Genomic DNA, 22,249 nt, shown 5'->3' with positions numbered 1-22,249 from the left:
AATATCTGTCCAGTGTTTGTGCTTTATTAATTTCATGAGCACTGCTGATAAAACGTCCCACGATCACTTCCTCTACTTTTGTGTCTCGAGTGCCGGTGTTCTCACACACAAGCGTGCGCACATTCACGCCAACAAAAACACACACACAAAGCGGAACAAAGCAGAAGCAGAAGCATGTATTTTTCTAGGCAAAACACACACTGACTGACGGACAATATGTTAACAGTAGGCACTAAATACCCGACTGATGCACCTCACGTCTTCAAGACGTTGCTAAAAACATTGCAGGAGAACGCCCCCTCAGGCTCTCCCTCACAGAGCTGAAAACTGACCAATCAGAATCTGGGTCCCTCCTGCTTCATTTGCATATGGCTGACTAGTTAACGTGTTGGCCATATGAACGACAACTAGTTAACTAGTGGATAAATATTGCAGCTTACACGTTAACTAGTGAAGGCAAAATGTTCACTAGTTAACTAGTTTAAGCCTGTTTTGGTCTTCCAAGCTGACTAGTGAGGCTCAAAATTGTCCACTAGATACACTAGTACAATTGTTTTTACCTTACTTGTTAACTAGTTACACACGCTTTATCTCACTAGTTAACTAGTGAAGCCTTAGAGGAGTCACTAGTAAACTAGTGACACAAATGTTTTTCTTACCAGTTATGGCAAGCCATTTGAGTATTTATTCCACATCCTTGATATCAGACGGCAGCTGTCTACACTAGTTGGCTCTTTGATTCCACTTGTTAGAGATATGGTCAAACTAGTTTGGCATTCTGCTTTACTAGTTCAATAAAACATTACACTAGTCAGTCTTTTTCAGCGACTAGTGGCACTTTTGTCCGACTAGTTAGCACATAAGCCTTACTAGTGACGCCAGGAGCAGCACTAGTTGCACCAAAGTATCAACATGTAAGCTTTTTCATGAACTAGTGACCCTCTGACCGTACTAGTGACGCTAAAAGTCTTACATGTTAACTAGTGCGCTGCAAAAGCTCTGACATGTTAACTAGTTACACAAAATAAGCACAACTAGTTAACTAGTGGCATACATTTGTCTGCACTAGTTAACTAGTCGCACCCAGAATCACTCACTAGTTAACTAGTGCAGACAAATGTATGCCACTAGTTAACTAGTTGTGCTTATTTTGTGTAACTAGTTAACATGTCAGAGCTTTTGCAGCGCACTAGTTAACATGTAAGACTTTTAGCGTCACTAGTACGGTCAGAGGGTCACTAGTTCATGAAAAAGCTTACATGTTGATACTTTGGTGCAACTAGTGCTGCTCCTGGCGTCACTAGTAAGGCTTATGTGCTAACTAGTCGGACAAAAGTGCCACTAGTCGCTGAAAAAGACTGACTAGTGTAATGTTTTATTGAACTAGTAAAGCAGAATGCCAAACTAGTTTGACCATATCTCTAACAAGTGGAATCAAAGAGCCAACTAGTGTAGACAGCTGCCGTCTGATATCAAGGATGTGGAATAAATACTCAAATGGCTTGCCATACACTACTGAGAATAAATGCCCTCCACTAGTTAACTAGTAAGAAAAACATCTGTGTCACTAGTTTACTAGTGACTCCTCTAAGGCTTCACTAGTTAACTAGTGAGATAAAGTGTGTGTAACTAGTTAACTAGCAAGGTAAAAACAATTGCGCTAGTGTATCTAGTGGACACTTTGGACCTCACTAGTTAACGTGTAGACATTTTAAGCCTCACTAGTTAACTAGTAAGGTCAAAAGAGGCGGCAACTAGTTAACAAGTGAACATTCTGCCTTCACTAGTTAACGTGTAAGCTTTAATATGTATCCACTAGTTAACTAGTTGCAGTTCATATGGCCTACACGTTCCCTAGTCAGCCATATGCAAATGAAGCAGGTGGGACCCATATTCTGTTTTAAAGAGGATCTATATTCCTGTCTGCAGTCCTAAGGCAACTTTCTAATTTTAAGAAAGTCTTCAATGTTCGTACCTAATTTGATATACAGTCATATGATCATAATTACAAAAATACTTTTGTTTTATATTTTTGTAAATATGGTCGTATGACTGTATTTTAAAACAGTGTATTTAAGCTCTTAAAAAAACTATTTGGGCTGGGTGGTGCTCTATAGCTTAGAGGCAATAGGAGACCTCGATACATTCTTTCCCCTCCTCCTCATTAGCATTCTGTGCGACTAGTGCGACTAGTGCACATTTGGGATCCACTAGTACTACTAGTGAACACTTTAAGCCTCACTAGTTCACTAGTGGAATTTAAAAGTATCTCACTAGTTAACTCGTAAAGGGCAAAGGGTTCACTAGTTAACATGTAGACATTTTGAGCCCCACTAGTTAACTAGTAAGGTCAAAAGAGGCGACAACTAGTTAACTAGTGAACCTTTTGCCTTTACTAATTAACTAATGATTGATTATGGGTGCTACTAGTTAACTAGTGCAGACAAATGTATGCCACTAGTTAACTAATTGTGCTTCTTTTACGTAACTAGTTAACATGTCAGAGCTTTTGCAGCGCACTAGTTAACTAGTAAGACTTTTAGGGTCACTAGTACGGTCAGAGGGTCACTAGTTCATCAAAAAGCTTACAAGTTGGGACTTTGGCGTTACTAGTGCTGTTCCTGGCGTCACTAGTAAGGCATACGTGGTAACTAGTCGAACAAAAGTGCCACTAGTTGCTGAAAAAGACCGACTAGTGCAATGTTTTATTTAACTAGTAAAGCAGAGTGCTTAACTAGTTTGACCATATATCTAACAAGTTAAATCCAAGAGCCAACTAGTGTAGGCTGCTGCCGTCTGATATCAAGGAAATTGAATAAATACTCAAATGGCTTGCCATACAAATTAGTTGAAGGAAAGGCCTTACATGTTAGAAAAATGTGTAACACTCGTACACACATTCTCCTTTTACATTCATACATTTTCACTCACACACACATACATTCTCCTTTTACATTCATACATTTTCACTTACCCACACATACATTCTCCTTTTACATTCATACATTTTCACTCTCATATTATCATATTTCAATGCACACATTCATACATTGTCACACATATTTATGCATTTTTCACTCACACATTTATACATTTTGCTCTCGTGCACATTCATTTACATTTAATATTATAAATAATATGTGCATGTCTGAAGACAACATATATATATGCAAGAGAAGAATGCATGTATGTGTGAGAGAAAGTATAGTGGAAACGGAAGGAGTATAGTTGAAATGGGGCGGGCTCATCTTCAGAACTTTCAAATCAACATGATGGAGGGAGATGAATCCGTATATCTTCGGACCATTTGTTTTTCTTTATTAAATAAGTAAACGGAAGAGTGCCTGAGAGGCGTTTGTCAATGTATCTCACTAGTTAACTAGTAAAGGAAAAGTATTCACTAGTTAACGTGTAGACATTTTTGAGCCCCACTAGTTAACTAGTAAGGTCAAAAGAGGCGTCAACTAGTTAACTAGTGAACATTTTGCCTTTACTAGTTAACTAGTGAGTGATTCTGGGTGCTACTAGTTAACTAGTGCAGAAAAATGTATGCCACTAGTTAACTAGTTCTGCTTATTTTTTGTAACTAGTTAACATGTCAGAGCTTTTTGCAGCGAAAGAGTGACTAGTACAATGAATGAATGAATGAATATGTCTTTATTATCAGGCTATGTTCCACAATCATTCAAAGTAGCAGTGATAAAACCGCTTCTTAAAAAGCACAACCTCGATCCAGAGGTTTTAGCCAACTATAGACCTATTTCTAATCTTCCGTTCCTCTCAAAGATTCTTGAGAAAGCAGTCGCAAAACAGCTGTGTGATTACTTAAAAAACTATGATTTATTTGAAGATTTTCAGTCTGGCTTTAGAACACAACATAGCACAGAGACAGCTCTGGTTAAAGTCACAAATGACATTCTAATAGCCTCTGACAAGGGACTTGTCTCTATTCTTGTCTTGCTCGATCTTAGTGCTGCATTTGATACTATCGACCATGATATCCTATTGCAAAGACTAGAGCACTTAGTTGGCATACAGGGAACTGCATTAGGCTGGTTTAGGTCCTATCTATCTGAACGCTCTCAGTTTGTACGTGTCAACGATGAATCTTCCATGCAAACCAAAGTTAGCCATGGAGTGCCACAGGGCTCAGTGCTTGGACCTATTTTGTTCACCCTATATATGCTTCCGTTAGGCAATATTATAAGGAATCATTCTGTAAACTTTCATTGTTATGCGGATGATACTCAACTATATTTATCAATCAAGCCTGATGAAATTAATCATCTAAATAAAATTCAAGACTGCCTCAAGGACTTAAAAACGTGGATGACCTTAAATGTTTTGATGTTAAACACGACCAAAACTGAAGTTATTGTACTTGGCCCGAAGAATCTACGAAACAAATTATCTAAAGATATATTAACTATGGATGGCATTAATTTGGCCTCCAGTGAGACTGTAAGGAATCTTGGTGTTATATTTGATCAGGATTTATCCTTTAACGCCCACATAAAATCAATTTCAAGGACCGCCTACTTCCATCTACGTAACATTGCAAAAATCAGGCATATCTTGCCTCAAAACAATGCAGAGAAACTAGTCCATGCATTTATTACTTCAAGGCTGGATTATTGTAACTCCTTATTATCAGGGTGTACCAAGAAGTCAGTCAAGTCGCTTCAGCTGATTCAAAATGCTGCAGCTCGTGTACTAACCAGAGTTAGGAAAAGGGACCACATTACTCCTGTTCTGGCTGCCTTACACTGGCTCCCTATAGAACACAGGATAGAATTTAAAATTCTTCTTCTCGCCTACAAAGCCCTTAATGGGCAGGCGCCATCTTACCTTAAAGAACTCATTATACCCTATTGTCCTACTAGGGCATTGCGTTCCAAGAATGCAGGGTTGTTGGTTGTTCCTAGAGTCTCTAAAAGTACAATGGGAGCCAGAGCCTTTTCTTATCAAGCTCCACTTTTGTGGAATCAGCTTCCAGTTTGTGTTCGGACGGCAGACACCCTATCCGTTTTTAAGAGTGCGCTTAAGACCTTCCTTTTTGATAAAGCTTATAGTTAGGGCTGATTAGATTCAGCCCCTAGTTTAGCTGATATAGGCTTAGTTTGTCGGGGGACATCTTACTTCTTCCTTCTCTCTGTCTATACCTGTGTACTCTCATGTTCCGATTAACCCAGCTTCCCCAAATTTCTTTCTTTTTGGTGTCTATATACGCCGGGATCCGGAGTCATGGATGATCCTGCGGTCCTGTGTCATGGATTGCGAGTCCTGGATCTTGAGTCGTGGCTGTGGTCCTGGATCATAAGTCCTGGATGGATATACTCATGGATTCATCTTCCTATTATACACACATGCATTTCCAAACATTTGGACTACCTATGTTGCAAATGTATTATCTTTTCAATTTACACACGGCATCTATTGCACGTCTGTCCGTCCTCGGAGAGGGATCCCTCCTCTGTTGCTCTCCCTGAGGTTTCTCCCATTTTTCCCTTTAAACTGGGTTTTCTCTGGAAGTTTTTCCTTGTACGATGTGAGGGTCTAAGGACAGAGGGTGTTGTATTGTCATACTGATATTCTGTACAAACTGTGAAGTCCACTGAGACAAATGTAACATTTGTGATATTGGGCTATATAAATAAACATTGATTGATGTTTTATTGAACTAGTAAAGCAGAGTGCCAAACTAGTGTGACCATATATTTAACAAGTGAAATCAAAGAGCCAACTAGTGTAGGCAGCTGCCGTCTGATATCATGAATATGGAATAAATACTCAAATGGCTTGCCATAGTTTTCTGGAAGTGTGTGAGTGTTACAGCTGCTGTTTCTGTCTGCTCATTAATCTGCCTGTGAGTGTTTGCAGCTGTGTGTGATATGTAAATGAGCTGTGTGGTTGCCCTGACGTCATTGGCTGTCATCTCCTGATCCGCCTCTGAAGAGGGTGATTGGATCGACGACAGCCAATCGCAGCGCACAGCCGGCGCACACCTGCTGGGGAGGAGTACAAACGCCGTGGACTGTCATCACTCTGGAGGCTCTGTTGAGGAACAGACGCCTCTCGCTATTTGCTCGTCGTTCTGCGTTTGTATGGCCCTTGTTATTGTGATTAGAAGTATTGTTGTGATTAGATGTGCTTAGATTAGTTTGATTAGATATGCTTGGATTAGTTTAGTATTGTTTGACTGTTGTCCTAGCTGTGTTTTCTTACAGCCTTCCTTTCCTAGTTGTACCACTTTTACAGTGAGGTTTTGTTTCTTTCTTTATTTAGTGTGTGAGTATTTAGTTTCCCTGTAGCCTATGCGTTTAGACTCACTGTTTAGAGTCCTCCCTTAGTTTGGTTGTCCATTTAAACTTGCGCCCTTGTGGCCTCTTTTGTTTGTTCGGTAAACCGGTGTTTGTGGCAATTTGTTTGTTTCAGGCTGCCTGCCTGCCATTTTGTTTACCGCTGCTATTTAAAATAAACCGCTTATAATTATACCAATTCCACTCTGGTCGTGTTATTTCCCTTTGGTTCCCCGAGCCCAATAGGGAACGTAACAGATGGGGGCTCATCCGGGATAAATAACTAATTCCTGGGGTTATAAGTGGTTTCTTTATAGATAAAAACAATTTGGTAAGGTTGTGTGCAGTTTAGCTGAGTATGGCAACTTTTGATTTGGAGTCGTTTTTGGTCTGTCCTTCTCATGAGCACTTAGTTCAGTGTCGTAGAGACGACTTATATGAGATGGCGCAACATTTCGGTCTCCAAGTGGCAAAACAATTATTTTAAAAAAAGTTAAAGGCTCTGTTGGTGGATGAGTTGGTGGAAAGGGCTTTTTCTGGTGCTGCTTGCACAAGCTGAGCTCACTGTTCCTAATGTCCTTGCTAAAGGAGAGGGTAGTGACAGCGAGGGGAGTGAGCGGTGTAAAGCACCGTCCGCGCCGCCTCGCTATAGTCCACCGTCTCCTGGTAGTCTAGATTCCCGGGAAGGGAGTAGACTCAAAGTCCGTCTCGCACGGCTTCAGTTAGAGGCAAAAGACAAGGAGCAAGACAGGCAGTATCAGTTTCTGTTGAAAATAAGAAAGCTGGAAATCGACAAGGAAGTCAGGATGCGTCAGCTGGAGCTAGACTCACAACTGCGCACATCCGGTGCTTTTGACCATGCCGGAGGAAGCCTATCATCTCCTTCTCATTCACCTGCCTTTGACATGAGTAAAAACATTTCGCTATTGCCAACCTTCTGTGAGACTGAGGTGGATGCCTATTTTGGTGCCTTCGAGCGCATTGCTATGGCGTTGCATTGGCCGGCTGAAGTTTGGGCGCTGATGGTAACGTGCAAATTATTTGGAAAAGCTCAGGGAGCAGTTGCAGCTCTTACGTTGGAGGACAGTCTAGATTACGCCTTGGTGAAGGTTGCCATCCTCAGAGTGTACGAATCACTTCCTGAAGCTTACCGGCAAACGTTTAGACACTATAGGAAGAGTCCTGATCAAACGCACGTAGAGTTCGCTAGGAAAAAGGGAATGTGTTTTGCTAAGTGGATTGCTTCATGTAATGCTACCGATTATTCTTCACTGAGGGAATTGATCATGTTGGAGGAGTTTAAAAAAGGTTTGCCTGAGCACATTGTTGTTTACTTAAATGAGCAAAAAGTAAATACACCCTCTGCTGCTGCTGTATTAGCCGATGAGTATGTGTTAACGCATAAATCTGTGTTTTCCCCCTGTCTTTACTGACAGATCCCGCCGTGTGTCAGCCACACCATCTACTGAACCGTTGAATGTGTGTAATGTAACCAGAGAGGAGAGGGAGTGCTTTTACTGTCACAAACCTGGACATGTCATCGCCAACTGTGCAGCGCTGAAGCGTAAGGAACAGTGGCAGAAAATGTCCCCGCCAAACGGTATTGGCCTGATCACCCATAACCGTGCACAGGCGAGTAAAAGTGTTCCTGATGTCTCATTATCTGAGTCTGTGGTTGTGCCTGTGCTTTCAGATGAAGCTGTGTCCGGGGAGAAGCCAGGAATTGTGGCTCCCCCTCCTCCTCGTGAGGATGTCGCGAGACCGGCACAACACCGGCACAACACGCCGGCTCAGACAAGCTCCTAGACTTCTCGACGCTCCAGGTAACCCGAGAGCGTCAGCTCGTGTATCGGATCTTAGTGTTGGCTCTACAACATGTTAAGATTGATGTTGGACCCAGCCTTTGGCCAATTGTGATGTGTAAATTTTACGATCCATTCATATTCTGCCCCAGCGTGTCCAAGCACAACCAGCATCTCCTGCAATGGGCTCTGATTGTGCGGGACTACCACAATAGACACCCGTCATTACAGGGTTCAGAGAATGTGTTGGCCGATGCTTGTCCAGGTTGAGTTTGAGATGTTGGTGTGTTAGGTTGAGTTTGTGATGTTAGAAGGTGTGTTCTTAGGAGTTTGTTAGTGTGTTTAGTTCACAAAACCTGTGGGTTTAAGGGGGGGGGAGTGTTACAGCTGCTGTTTCTGTCTGCTCATTAATCTGCCTGTGTGTGATATGTAAATGAGCTGTGTGGTTGCCCTGACGTCATTGGCTGTCATCTCCTGATCCGCCTCTGAAGAGGGTGATTGGATCGACGACAGCCAATCGCAGCGCACAGCCGGCGCACACCTGCTGGGGAGGAGTACAAAGGCCGCGGACTGTCATCACTCTGGAGGCTCTGTTGAGGAACAGACGCCTCTCGCTATTTGCTCGTCGTTCTGTGTTTAACTTGTGTGGACCTTGTTATTGTGATTAGAAGTATTGTTGTGATTAGATTTGCTTAGATTAGTTTGATTAGATATGCTTAGATTAGTTTAGTATTGTTTGACTGTTGTCCTAGCTGTGTTTTCTTACAGCCTTCCTTTCCTAGTTGTACCACTTTTACAGTGAAGTTTTGTTTCCTTCTATATTTAGTGTGTGAGTATTTAGTTTCCCTGTAGCCTATGCGTTTAGACTCGCTGTTTAGAGTCCTCCCTTAGTTTGGTTGCCCATTTAAACTTGCGCCCTTGTGGCCTCTTTTGTTTGTTAGGTAAACCGGTGTTTGTGGCAATTTGTTTGTTTCAGGCTGCCTGCCTGCCATTTTGTTTACCGCTGCTATTTAAAATTAACCGCTTATAATTATACCAATTCCACTCTGGTCATGTTATTTCCCTTTGGTTCCCCTAGCCCAATAGGGAACGTAACAGTGCGTGTAGACATGTGTAATTAAAATAAAAGTGAGCAGCACCTCATTAGCAGCACTGTGATACCTGATCTGATCATACATCAAACCTGTTTGACTTTGTCCGAGGGCCTGCCGTTTGAAATCCCCACCTCTGACTTTAATGGCTGTTTTCACAAAGATTTCTCGAATCCTGAATTTCAAAGACACACATTTAAAGACATGTGTGAGTGCATGATACGTGTGTGAGCGGTGTCAGCTGTTGTTTGAGAGGGTCAAGAAAGGCCTCTGTGGTAAACCGCTCCTATACACTCCTAAAATCTCTCTCCCTTTCCTGTTCAACCCTGTCTCCTAAAGATTACGCTCCCACAGAACTAAACTGCATTCTCATTTTACATTTAGCTAGAAACATATTTTCTCAGACACATTACGTTTGTTATGAACGTGTTTTAAATACGTTTATTTTCTACACATCTTTGCCATTTATTGTCTTGCTTATAATAATGATAATAGCCATTTATAAATATCATTTTAGAGCACACATTTGAAATCAGTAGGCGAGGCTGTAATTTCGCCAGCTGTTACTCTCATGAGCGAGGCAGAAAATAATAGTTTTAACATGCCAAAAAGCTGCTGTGTCGTTTATTGCACCTCAAACATAAAAAAAAATCCAGAGTTACGTGTTTCTGTACTTCCTCTAAGAAGAAAGGACTGTAACAGAAGATCTCTGTGGCTTCATGCAGGCTTGATCGCCGTTCAAATGACAGCATTTTCGCCTACTGATTTACTGTAGATTAAACCATATATCGAGCCCGATTCTCAATTTCAAATGTGTGCTCTAAAATGATATTTATAAATGGCTATTATCATTATAAGCAAGACAATAAATGGCAAAGATATGTAGAAAATAAACGTATTTTAGATACATTCATAAAAAACGTAACGTGGGAGAAAATACGTTTCTAGCTAAACGTAATTGAGAATGCAGTTTAGTTCTGTGGGAACGTAATTTTTAGGAGACAGGGTTGTCCTGTTGCAGACCAACGCCTCGAACAGCAGGGTGGGGGGGGCGTTTTGTCGCAGGAGGTCAAGGGGGTCGACCGCCCCGGACTGTACATTAGCCGTAAGCTGGCTCAGCGGGAGGTGAACTACAGTACGGTGGAAAAGGAGTGCATCGCCATACGGTGGGCGGTCTGCACCCTGCGTTACTATCTCCTGGGGCGCCCTTTCACCCTCTGTTCGGACCATGCCCCGCTCCAGTGGCTCCCCTGCATGAAGGATGCCAACGCCCGGATCACTAGGGGTATGTCAGAGTTCCCGTTAGAATATTTTTTCGCCGGTCAACATGTCCGTTAAAGTTAAAATCTTCCGGACAAAATTTGAAAAGTGCCGGTCAAAGGTCTTCTTTGTTATTTATTAAGCTTTAAAACAAATTGATATGATTCGATATTAAACAAACTAATTATAGTAGATTAACTATTCAAAAGTGTACAGTAATTTACAATAACACGGGAATAATAAACGGGGCGCTCTCTCCCTCTCCTGACAGCCCGTCAGTATCATGCAGCTCGCCGATCAGTAATGAGTGACCCGACAGTAAAACTAAACATATCTATAACTAGTTTAGGTAGTTTGAGAGGTAATTAAAATAGCTACGTGTGATTTTCTAACCTGAAGTGTGTTTTGTTCCGCTCACCGCTGCATGTGATCATGCAGAGCTGCGTGTCGACTCGTCATCAGTAGCTGATCTCTCTCTCTCCCGTCAGATTAGACTTCACTCGCGTTTATGTCAATATCGATCAGATCTAGCTAGTTCTAGCTAATGATATGACTACCTGCTTATTAAAAGACACCTAAACAATAAGCGTCGCTATGCAACCGGGTGAGGCCGCAAAGTATAGCGCAGCATTATGCATTTGTTTACATCAAATCAAGTTTTATTTATATAGCCCATTTATAAACAATTTTTGGTCGAGCCAAAGTGCTGTACATATAATACAAATAGCCTACATTAGAGACACTTTACAGCTAATACAACAGCACAGATTGTTCAGAATATCAGTATGAGAAAAACGACACCCCCCATAAGACATTTTACCATAGTACTTGTACCATGGTACATGTACCATGGTATTTTTTGACAGATTGTACCATGGTACAAACCATGGTATGTACCATGGTACATTACTATATGTGCTATGGAACAAATACCATGGTACTATAAAATATACCATGGTACTATCTGTCAAAAAATACTGTGGTACATGTACCGTGGTAAATATACCATGGTACTATGGTACGAGTACTATGGTAACATTCCATATAGCTTTTGGAGGGCTTGATAACCCACTACCCCTGGCACCATAACAATTACCATGGTAAATACATATGTTCTTGTATTTGTCACACCTGTACCAAACTGTAGATACTGTAGAATGTACAATGGTAGGCTATATCAAATAAAAATAATGGACTGAGGCAAATACAAATAATACATGGACTCAACATTTACATGTATTAACATTTTTTTATTTATACTACCGAACATACAATATTGCATGAAAAAACATAATGGCCTAACGTGGCCGAACAAATTGATTTAAAAAAAAAATGTTTTCCTTTTGAGGATCTTCGCCGAATTGGAGAGTTTCTGGCGTATGTAGTCCTTGATCTCTGCCTCTGTCTTCTCTTTGAAGACAGATTTAACTTCACCTTAAGAGAGAAAGAAATAAAGAAAAGGGGAATTAACAGATGAAGAGACAAATTACAAAAAACAGACAGACAGTCAGGCAGACAGCAGGGATGCAAACTCATCAGGTATGAAAAAGGTGACAAGGATCCAAGCCCCCCGGCTCCCCCACCCCACGGAAAATCGGCTTTAAATTTAGGAATAACAGATGATTTTAGCAGTCAGAACAACTAAAGCAGCAGTGTTAATAATAACAGAAACGCCAAAGAGTCACATCTAATAGAAATATATAAAAGCATTTATTTTAATTGTGTAGCAGTCAGTTTATATTTTTGGCAGCACTGTTGAGCATTTTGAAAATGCATTTTCATGCCTCTGTGCAAGGCTTAGTCTTTCTATCTTTATAGCCACATGGTGTAAAGTAACTAAGTTCATAAACTCAACAAGTACTATACTTGGGTACAATTTTGAGATACTTGTACTTTACTTAAGTATTTCAGTGTTTTGCTACTTTGTACTTCTACTCCTCTACAATTCAGAGTTAAATGGTGTACTTTTACTACATGCATTTAATACCTTTAGTTACTTCACTGATGTGGATGAATGATGTGAAATATAATCAAGTGTTAAATCAGACTTTAGTTCCACCTGGAGTAAATTCACAAGCTACCCTGCAGTATACAAAGTCATTCAAACGAGCTGCACCTTTAGCAGCTTTGAGAACACTTTCATGATCAATCATTATAAAACATATCATATCTATTATTCTGAAATGGACCAATCTGCACAATGACTACTTTTACTGTCGCTACTTTCACTATATTTTGATGATAATACTTTTCTACTTTTACTTGAGGAAAATTTTGAATGCAGGACTTTTACTGTAACAGAGTTTTCCTACACTCTGGTACTTCTACTTTTACTCAAGTACAAGACCTGAGTACTTCTACTTTTACTCAAGAACAAGATCTGAGTACTTCTACTTTTACTACAAGATCTGAGTACTTCTACTTTTACTCAAGCACAGTTAAATCAACATACCTTCAATGATGCTCAAAGCATTCCTGAGGGAATAATTCTCCCTCTCCAGTGCAGCAACCCTTTCCTCCAACATCCTCTGGTAACTATTTTTGTTCACCTCTTGGGCCTATCAAAAAGCACACCATTAAAAAAAAAAAAAAAAAAAAAAAAAAAAAAAGAAGGTTAGGTTTAAAAGCCAGTGTGGAAAGTTAGTTCTAAATAAATGTACTTGTGTTTTGAGGATTTAGCAGCCAGGTATGTATTGCACAGTTTAGGTACATTTAGGTCACTGCACTTTGGACTTAGTATAAAACAGATACATACCTTCTGAAGATCCTTATATTTTTGGATAATGTCTGTGGATGACGATGACTCCGGCCTTGGTTTTTTGCTTGGTCTCTCCTGAGAACAGACAACAACATATATAAATATTTGTTTTTGTGTTTGGTTGTATGTGTATCTTCATAAAGTGGTGGTGTTTTGATTTTGAATAACTCACCTCTGACTGTTCCACGTCGTCGTCCTCCTCCAGAAAAGGCCTCCTTTTCTTTGCCCTCTTGCCTTTTCCCATCGGCCCGGATTGTTCCAAAGGTTCTTTACTTTCAACCAGCCGGTTCCTCATCTTGAGGAGTGCACCTTTTGGAAGCAACAAAGATATTCAGCCTATTACTTTGTACAATCTATATATATATATAGGGTATATCAACATTTGTATGTGAGTCACATTGTCTGCTTACATGACAATATGTTGGTAATGATACTCTGTATAGGAAAATATAACATATGGTCATGCTACAGCCATTAGTATACTTATGATACTTAGCTTATAATACCTATGTAGCCAGGTGATTTAAACTATTTATTAGTGGCAGCTGGTGAAACATATTTTAGGTGGGGCTGTGGAAGATGGGGGGGATGGGGGCATATTTTATACCAGGGGTCTGCAACCTTTTTGAAACTGAGAGCTATACCTGAAGGACAATGAACTATGGAGGGCTGCTTTTTTGATATCATCTTTCTGAAGAATATAAGTATATTTTTACTAATTACTGTTTCCAATGGGCGACACTATCTTAGATAAAAAACACTATTTTTTATTTTTAATAATAACTTTAGAACGGATTATAGAGCGCCTTTCATTTAAGAGATCTGAGGACGCTGATTGGCTGAAATGTGCTGCCATATTTTTCGGGTAGCAACGGTCAGCGGTTGGCTGCAGCTGCGCTGGGGTGCTTGATTCCCAGACGAGAGAGGGTAATGATTCTAATGAAACATATAACGGTTTAGATTTGATATGCTAAACAGTATTGTACTTATTATAAATATAAAACTTTCCATAGCACCTCTATTGACCAGCCGCCACTGCTATATTAACAAATAAAACATAGGCCTAACAACTGTTAATAATAATAATAATGATAAGCTGTACATGTATGATCTATTTAAATATGCAAACTTACCGCCAGTTGATAACACTTTCGCAGTCCAAGCCATCTTTTTCCCATTTTGGGGCCACCAGACAAGATACTCCTTGTCCAATTCAGGATCATACTCCCCCTCAATTAAATTTAACCGGCCAACTTCGATTGTATCATTGCTAAATTCATAGAGCCCGTACATTTTTGTGTTCAAAAGTATCTCTAAGTAGTGGCAACAAAGTCATTACAATCCGGAGATTGCAGTTGGCACTGCGGTCTGTATCCTAGCAACGCTAGAGAAGCGGGAGGCGCGAGGCGAAAGTTGGTCACGCGCACGTCACCATTCACCAGCTACCGTCAGCGGCAGAATAATCCGTGCCTGGAAAAAGTTCTTTAATTTTGATTCTCATTCACAAAAAGAGAGAACCTGAGAATGTACAAAAGATATTTGTCAGATTTAGGTAGATATTCCCAGGACTACAAAACGGTCCCGGAGGACCCGTATGGAGGCACAACTTGTGACAGGTAAGGACGGGTTTCTCTTCATATTGGACGAACGGGATGAACTGCCAATATAAGACGTATTTCATTTGGTGTTTTTTGTCTCACATTACTGTATTCAACGAATTGATGACAAAGGGGAGGATCCACATCATGAAATTGTAGTTTTTTGCATTGACTGATCCACAGACTTAAGAAATTGGACTCACTGGTGGACTTAACTATGACTCTGCTACTTGGTCACTGATTTTTTTTTTTAATGTATTGCCACTGCATTTCCACAAGGTCATCGTTCGTCCGTCATGTACTGTCGTTGTATCCTGTTTGAATGCTCTTTTTATGATGCCTGTCTCAGGAATAGCCCATCTTTTTTTATTGAATTAATTTGATTTCAACTTTTCTGTCTCTCAGAGTGACGATGAGGTAGAGATGGCTGCAGTCGAAGGAACAGATCAACAACATGAAATGGTACAACATAAACATGCAGGGATTGTTTTACTTATTAAAAAAAAATGTATTCTGTTAAAATCCATGACCTTTGCTACATTACAGGTAGCGACAAGAGATAACACAGTTTTCTATGATAAGAATACAGATTTATCCGACACAAAAGAAGTTGGGTTACAAATATTTAACAAAATGTATCAGGAGTTATTTTATAACTTATAGTTAACATTATTTTCACTGTATGCACATATGACTTTCACCCGCAATGCTACCTTCCCATTTAAATATATTTTGTTGCTGCATGCTAACACCTGTTCCCTATGGGCATCAATAAAGATCCATCTTATCTTATAGCCTTTTGCTGTCTCTCAGTCTGGAGGGTCATCAGAGGACGGAGGGGAAGATCCAAACCATGAAATGGTATAATTTGTGCTGGTCCACTTTGTTCCAGAAAGACAAACTGGTGTTGCAAAATTTCTTGTAAAAGTAAAGATCTCCAATGAATTGTGTGTATTGACATGTGAGGACATCATAGCTAAATGTATTGCAATTGAACATGGGGGTAAGCTATATGTGATGAAAATGCCTCGGTTTGAGACAAGTCAAATGTTGAGGGCTAGCACAAACTGTTGAGACTCAATTTGTCTGCACATATATGATGATTTAAATGTGTTTTTATTTACGCTATTATTGTTTTTTTATAACTCACTGTTTGATCATTAACTGTATTTTGTAATGCATTTGTGTCTGTGACTGGGTAAATCTGTATGGATATTTCTAAATATGTGAGTAAAACGCCACATTGAAGCGCTGTATGAACTCAGTTGTCTCATTCAATAACAACATTGAGAACATCTTTATCTGAAGTGTAATTATTTGGCTATTTTGTGTGAAGATGTGTTGAAAAAGAAGATGAAAATATATGTCACCTAAAGGGAAACCAACTAAAACCAGCAATGAAAAATACTAAACAAGGTATAAGACTTGCATTCACATAAAAAAAAAAAAATGCATACAATGGGACTTGAGTGATTATCATGATACATACCATGGTAATGTCTGTAGTACCATTTGAACACTCTATGGAGTACCAGTTATCTGAGGTCCCGCGGCATGTACTATAGTATCGGAGGTACCATGGTACGTACCACGGTAACAGCTGTGGTACAACGGTATGTACCAGGGTTATACCATGGTATGCATCATGGTAACATCTGAGGTACCATGGTATACCGTGGTACGTACTATGGTACACTATGGTAACATCTGAGGTACCATGGTAGTACCATGGTAGTACCATGGTATACCATGGTACGTACTAGGGTACACTATGGTAACATCTGAGGTACCATGGTAGTACCATGGTAGTACCATAGTGTACCATAGTACGTACTATGGTACACTATGGTAACATCTGAGGTACCATGGTAGTACCATGGTACACTATGGTAAAATTTCTTATGGGCCTTTATCCTTAGATCCATGCCCACCGGAACCCCGAGTCATTACCAACAGATCAACGCACAATCAACCCATACAGGACATCTCTTTCTCCATATTAAGTGTTAGACATTATAATTGATTATTCTTGTCTGTCACATACTCTTTTGTCTGTCACATAAGTGGCGCAAGTTGCACAACTGATGCGGTATTGCGCTAAGGGGAAATTATTTTGACCAGACACTTTGACCGGAGATCAGATTTGCCGGTCTTCAGCATATTTTACCGGTCATAGTCCGGTAATTAACGACTAACGGGAACTCTGGGGTATGTGGTATGTGGTAGCGGGGTGTGGTTAGAGCGCCGGCTTCTGGAGTGACTGGAATGGCTCGGCCGGAGACCAGACAGCTGATCAGAATCAGGTAATCAGTCACTCAATAAAAGCATGTTGGTAACCTGGTTCTTGTCTCTTACAGTAGGCTGGGTCCTGGAGGAGCTAACGGCAGCCCAGAAAAGCCCTACCTGGGAGCGTATAGTGTGGACGTGTTTTTCGTTGTGGACTATTTTATGTTGCCCCTTGTTTTTTCTGTTTCACCAGATTAAACATTTGTTTGCAAACAATCCCTCATCTCCTTCCGTTTTTGCACCTGGGTGAGCAGAGCACTCTCACAGTGTTGATTGTTAAAGCACTTTTCCCATATCCCCGGTCTCCTGTCGGATCGATTTGAGCAGAGCAATTTAGTTGAATTGCTCCAGAAAATCGGCAGCTGTACAAATGAAGGGCAGGATGTCTAGCAACGAAACACTCACGTTGACCACTTCACAGAGCAGGGGGAGGGGGGAACCCAGCTAGAAATGTTTGGTTCTAAAAACATTCTGAGAATGTTAGTCATTGTTCTAGGAATGTTTTCAGCGGGAAGTTTTTGTTTGGTTCCCAGAACGTTCTTCTGAAAGGTAGGATAACGTTCTCTAAAAACATTCTTAAAATGTTTGGTGATAACATTGTTAGAACATTATGCCCTCCTATTCTTAAAACGTTTTCAGCGGGAAGTTTTTGTTTGATTCCCAGAATGTTCTTCTGAAAGGTAGGATAACGCTCTCTAAAAACATTCTTCAAATGTTTGGTGATAACCTTCTTAAAATGTTTTTGAAAACATTGTTCGAACATTATGCCCTACTGTACATGAAACGTTTTCGCCAGAAGCTTTTATTTTGGTTCCCAGAATGTTCTACTGAAAGGTAGGATAACGCTCTCTAAAAACATTCTTAAATTGTTTTTGATAACATTGTTAGAACATGATGCCCTACTGTTCTGAAAACATTTCCAGCTGCAAGTTAGATTTTTTATGTTGCCAGAATGTTATTATTTTAGAGAAGGATAACATGGTTTATGTTAAAGAAATTATGCAAATGTTCTCTGGTAACAATTTACTAAAATATGTTAATATTATTAGAACATAAAGACATAATATTCCTGTAATTGTTCAACTCAAAATTCCTGGGTAAGTGGACTGACCACTGTGGTCATTAGGATGATTATGATAGTTTACTTAACTATTGGATTTTGACTATTAACACATGTAAAAGGATGACACGGAATCAGCTGGTGAAAGTAACATTTGTTTATTAGAAAAGGGGAGCTGGGAGTGGAGGTTGGTTATGGCGGCAGTGGGAAACATTTGTTCCAGGGTGGGTAGAGAGGCCTGGCTGGTCTTGGGAGTGTGGAAGGCCTTGGATTCCTCCTGGGAGAGACACAAAAATGAGTGTGAGGCAAAAGCAGGCAAAGTTGTCAAAGAATATGCTGTTAAAAAGCTAGAGCGGCACGCAACAATCCGGCAGGGAATGAGTGCAGGCTGCAGGTTTTCATAGTGTGGCTGAAGAGCAGGTTGCAGGTGTGGTTGATTGGAGATTGCTCCCAGCCGTGTAGAGCAGACCAGCAGGCAGAGAGAGAGACACAGTAGAAACAAACACATACAAACACTAACAGGGGTTTCAGGGACGGGCAGTGATAGTCGGTCCGTTCTTCTATATGTCTGTCTTTAGTTTTCTAAGTGTTAATCGATCCATATGACAATAGAGATATGTGCATAAACAACAAAAACACTTGGGGTATAATGTTCAAACAATGTTATCACCAAACATTTTAAGAATGTTTTTAGAGAACATTATCCTACCTTTCAGAAGTACATTCTAGGAACCAAAATAAAACTTCTCGATGAAACCATTCCTAGAACAATGAATGGTAACATTCTCAAAATGTTTTTAGAACCAACAATGTCTAGCTGGGAACTCAGACAAGCCTACGCAAACATGCAATATCATGAATTGCGTGCTTGTTTTTTTCTAAAAAGGAAAATGTGGTGACATCAGATTTCTTTTAAACATCCTTTTCAAACAAATGCAACAACTTTGTTTTTTAAAGCGCACTACAAATAAATCTGACATTGACCATGACCCTGTTAATATTTCGCATCACAGGAACATTTTATAAAAACATAATAACCTCCTGAAAACATTATCCAAATGTTGCTTTCAAAATGTTCTTCTTTGGTTATCATGTAACATTGAGGGAATGTTCTATAAAAGAACATCTTTAATATGTTACCCCAACAACGTCCAAAACACATCCTTAGAATGTTGGAGGCAAAACGTTCCACATTTGTTGACTTATCACATGAAAGGAACATTTTATAAAAAAACGTTCTGTCATCTCAGACCTCAATAACATCCTCTGAATGTTGCAGTTAAAACGTTATGTCTTAGTTAACCTTAAACCTTACAGGAACATTATTTGAAATAATAAACATCCTAAAAAGGTTATGTGAACATCAGATTAAAACGTTTATTTAAAACCTTATTAGAACCTATAGGTAACGTTAGCCAAAGTTGTGAGAACGTTCCCCGCTAGCTGGGATGTATTTTTTTTATAAACGTTAGTCCTTAACATCTATCACTGTGTATATCACCATTCAAACATATTTTAAAAGTTGAACAAACCCTACACAGCTCTGTGAAATGTTGACTTTATTTAATCATTTCAGTAAAAACGTTCATATTTCTCTTTTTGATTATAATGCTGAACGTTCAAAACAAAGCACTTTGGCAACTTACCACATACGTTTTAAAATGCTTAATAAGCACCGTAAGTTTCATGATATAATTTCTCCGTCATAATAGGTTGTTTCTGTGAACGGCCGACTGTTGTGTGATGGCAAATGCTGCGGCTGCAAGGCATTGTGGGGCAGCATTTTCTCCTCTCCTTTCGGTGAGGGAGGTCCAGTGGTTCCTAAGCTAAAGGAGGTTATAAAAGGAAGTTTGAAACCTCCTTTCCTATCATGTAGAGAATTCGAACAGCACTTATTAAGATGTATGCACTCATACATCTTAAGAAAGCTAAAAGTTCACACTGGGGCATAGGAGGTACAAGACAGGGCTGGGGCTTACCAGGCGGCAATAAATAAATAGGGGGGAAGGGTCCAACTGAAAACCACCCGTCACACCGCAAACCAAACAATAGGAATTGTGAAGACCACCACCACAAGGGACTGGGGTTGCCGCCTCAGAGCTCGCAAAGCAACGGCAAGTTATTCCAGTTGTGAGTCACTGCAAAGAGCCAAAACAGCAGGACCAGTTGTCCGAAGGTGGGACTATCAATTAATAGCACGCCTGAAAAGGGCACAGGTACATATAATATTATTTAAAGGCAATTAAACACATGGATATCAATAACTGAATTTACAGGTTCCCATACATACAATTATTCAGCCACAGCATAGCACCCGAGTCGTCAGGGGAGAGAGGCGCACAGGCCATGGCAAAATCCCGCTGCCGCAATAAATAATATAAAATAAGCCAGGAGCCAAGTGTCAGATGATAAAGGGAGGCAGACAACGGCAACTCACCAGGTGATAACAACAATGCGCCCAGGGGAGTCCTCAGCGGAGCAACTTCTCCGCCACTGCACCGGCAGTCAGATGCGCTGTCCAGATGCGAGTGTTGCGAAACGGCTGCCACGACAAACAATTTATTCGGGCCACGCCGTGCTCCAGCCACCAGCGAAGGGGTTGATAGGTAAGTCACGAGCTACGCCACACCCCTGTATTTATACTTCCGGCGCGCCCAGCAGTGACAAATGCGGAGGCGCATGGCACAGTGCCGTGCAGCGATACGGAGGGAGAAAACCTCTTGTCACACATGCAATATCTGGTTACAGCTTATCATGAATTACGTGCTTGTTTGTTTTTTTCAAAAGGAAAAAGTGGTGACATCAGACAAACATCCTTTTCAAACAAATGCAACAAGTTTGTTTTTTAAAGCGCTCTAGAAATAAATCTGACGTTGACCATGACCGTGTTAATATTTGCCATAACAGGAACGTTTTATAAAAAAAGAATAACATCCTGAAAACATTTTCAGAATGTTTCTTGGAGAATGTTCTTCATTTGTTATCATGTAACATTGAGGGAACATTTTATACAACCCTTTCTCTCATCTCAGGCCTCAATAACATCCTGAAAACATTTTCAGAATGTTGCTTTGAAAATGTTCTTCATTTGTTATCATGTAACATTGAGGGAACGTTTTATAAAGAACATCTTTAATGTGTTGCCCAACAACGTCCAAAACACGTCCTTAGAATGTTGCAGGCAAAACGTTCCTCCTTTGTTAACATATCACATTAAAGGAACATTTTATAAAACACTTTCTGTCATCTCAGGCCTCAATAACATCCTGAAAACATTTTCAGAATGTTTCTTGGAGAATGTTCTTCATTTGTTATCATGTAACATTGAGGGAACATTTTATACAACCCTTTCTCTCATCTCAGGCCTCAATAACATCCTGCAAACATTTTCAGAATGTTGCTTTGAAAATGTTCTTCTTTTGTTATCATGTAACATTGAGGGAACATTTTATAAAGAACATCTTTAATGTGTTACCCAACAACATCCAAATCACGTCCTTAGAATGTTGCAGGCAAAACGTTCCACCTTTGTTAACATATCACATTAAAGGAATGTTTTATAAAAAAACATTCTGTCATCTCAGGCCTTAATAACATCCTCAAAACATCCTCTGAATGTTGCAGTTAAAACGTTATGTCTTAGTTAACCTTGTAGGAACATTATTTGAACAAATAAACTTCCTAAAAAGGTTCTTTGAACATCAGATTAAAACGTTTCTTTAAAACCTTGTTAGAACCAATAGGTAACGTTAGCCAAAGTTGTGAGAACGTTCCCCGCTAGCTGGGAAGGCACGGCATGATTGCAAAGACACAGTTTGCTGCCAGAATGTTGGATCTATTGGCTCTAGTCAGCACAATGCAAACTTTAGTACATACAGTACATGCACATTAACAGTTTGAGGTGATTATGGAGGAGATTTTAGCAAAAGATCAACAGAATGAGGATGTGCAAAACAGACAAACTAATTAGGCTTTATTAAAACATTAAATAATACTTTAGGTTAAGATCTTCTTTTAAATACATGTAAGAAAAAAGCTTTGGGAGTATACATATTAAGCCTGACAAAGTACTTAACATTTAATATATTGCATGGC

At 40.0% G+C, this 22,249-nt stretch overlaps 2 protein-coding genes and 2 long non-coding RNA genes across 6 annotated transcripts in view; 2 read left to right on the top strand and 2 right to left on the bottom strand.

Annotated features, from left to right (window-relative positions):
• Nucleotides 1-22,249, top strand: part of LOC307046683 (uncharacterized protein) — a 377,110-nt gene that overhangs the window by 198,046 nt on the left and 156,815 nt on the right. The window lies entirely within an intron of this gene.
• On the top strand, nucleotides 5,724-16,375 carry LOC307046682. Of its 2 annotated transcripts, XR_013810170.1 has the most exons (5): nucleotides 5,724-7,607; nucleotides 7,736-7,899; nucleotides 7,993-8,122; nucleotides 15,214-15,270; nucleotides 15,604-16,375. It is a non-coding gene; the product is annotated as an uncharacterized lncRNA (long non-coding RNA). The 2 variants fall into 2 exon arrangements; XR_013810171.1 differs by lacking the exons at nucleotides 15,214-15,270; nucleotides 15,604-16,375 and having other exon boundaries at nucleotides 7,993-9,536.
• Nucleotides 11,391-15,207, bottom strand: LOC307046681 (uncharacterized protein). The gene is made up of 5 exons (XM_079693183.1): nucleotides 14,344-15,207; nucleotides 13,383-13,519; nucleotides 13,208-13,285; nucleotides 12,905-13,010; nucleotides 11,391-11,886 (listed from the first exon to the last, which is right to left on the bottom strand). Exons 1-5 carry the CDS (start codon nucleotides 14,501-14,503, stop codon nucleotides 11,774-11,776), a joined length of 594 nt encoding a protein of 197 aa, XP_079549309.1. The 5' UTR covers nucleotides 14,504-15,207; the 3' UTR covers nucleotides 11,391-11,773.
• LOC307013781 lies at nucleotides 18,303-20,750 on the bottom strand. The gene is made up of 3 exons (XR_013801060.1): nucleotides 20,592-20,750; nucleotides 20,445-20,514; nucleotides 18,303-18,431 (listed from the first exon to the last, which is right to left on the bottom strand). It is a non-coding gene; the product is annotated as an uncharacterized lncRNA (long non-coding RNA).

Source organism: Notothenia rossii, assembly GCF_949606895.1.
Source record: "Notothenia rossii genome assembly, chromosome: 7".
NCBI classification, from domain to species: domain Eukaryota; kingdom Metazoa; phylum Chordata; class Actinopteri; order Perciformes; family Nototheniidae; genus Notothenia; species Notothenia rossii.
Note: the sequence above shows the minus strand (reverse complement) of the source record. Positions and strands in the feature narration are given on the sequence as shown.

Bases quoted from the DNA above. Each gene is read 5' to 3' on its own strand.
- LOC307046681 (XM_079693183.1), bottom strand. From the start codon at position 14,503: ATGTACGGGCTCTATGAATTTAGCAATGATACAATCGAAGTTGGCCGG. The intron at 13,286-13,382 runs GTGAGTTATTCA...GTCTGTTCTCAG, and splicing joins ACGACGTGGAACAGTCAGAG to GAGAGACCAAGCAAAAAACC. The intron at 11,887-12,904 runs GTATGTTGATTT...TTCTCTCTTAAG, and splicing joins TGCTTTGAGCATCATTGAAG to GTGAAGTTAAATCTGTCTTC.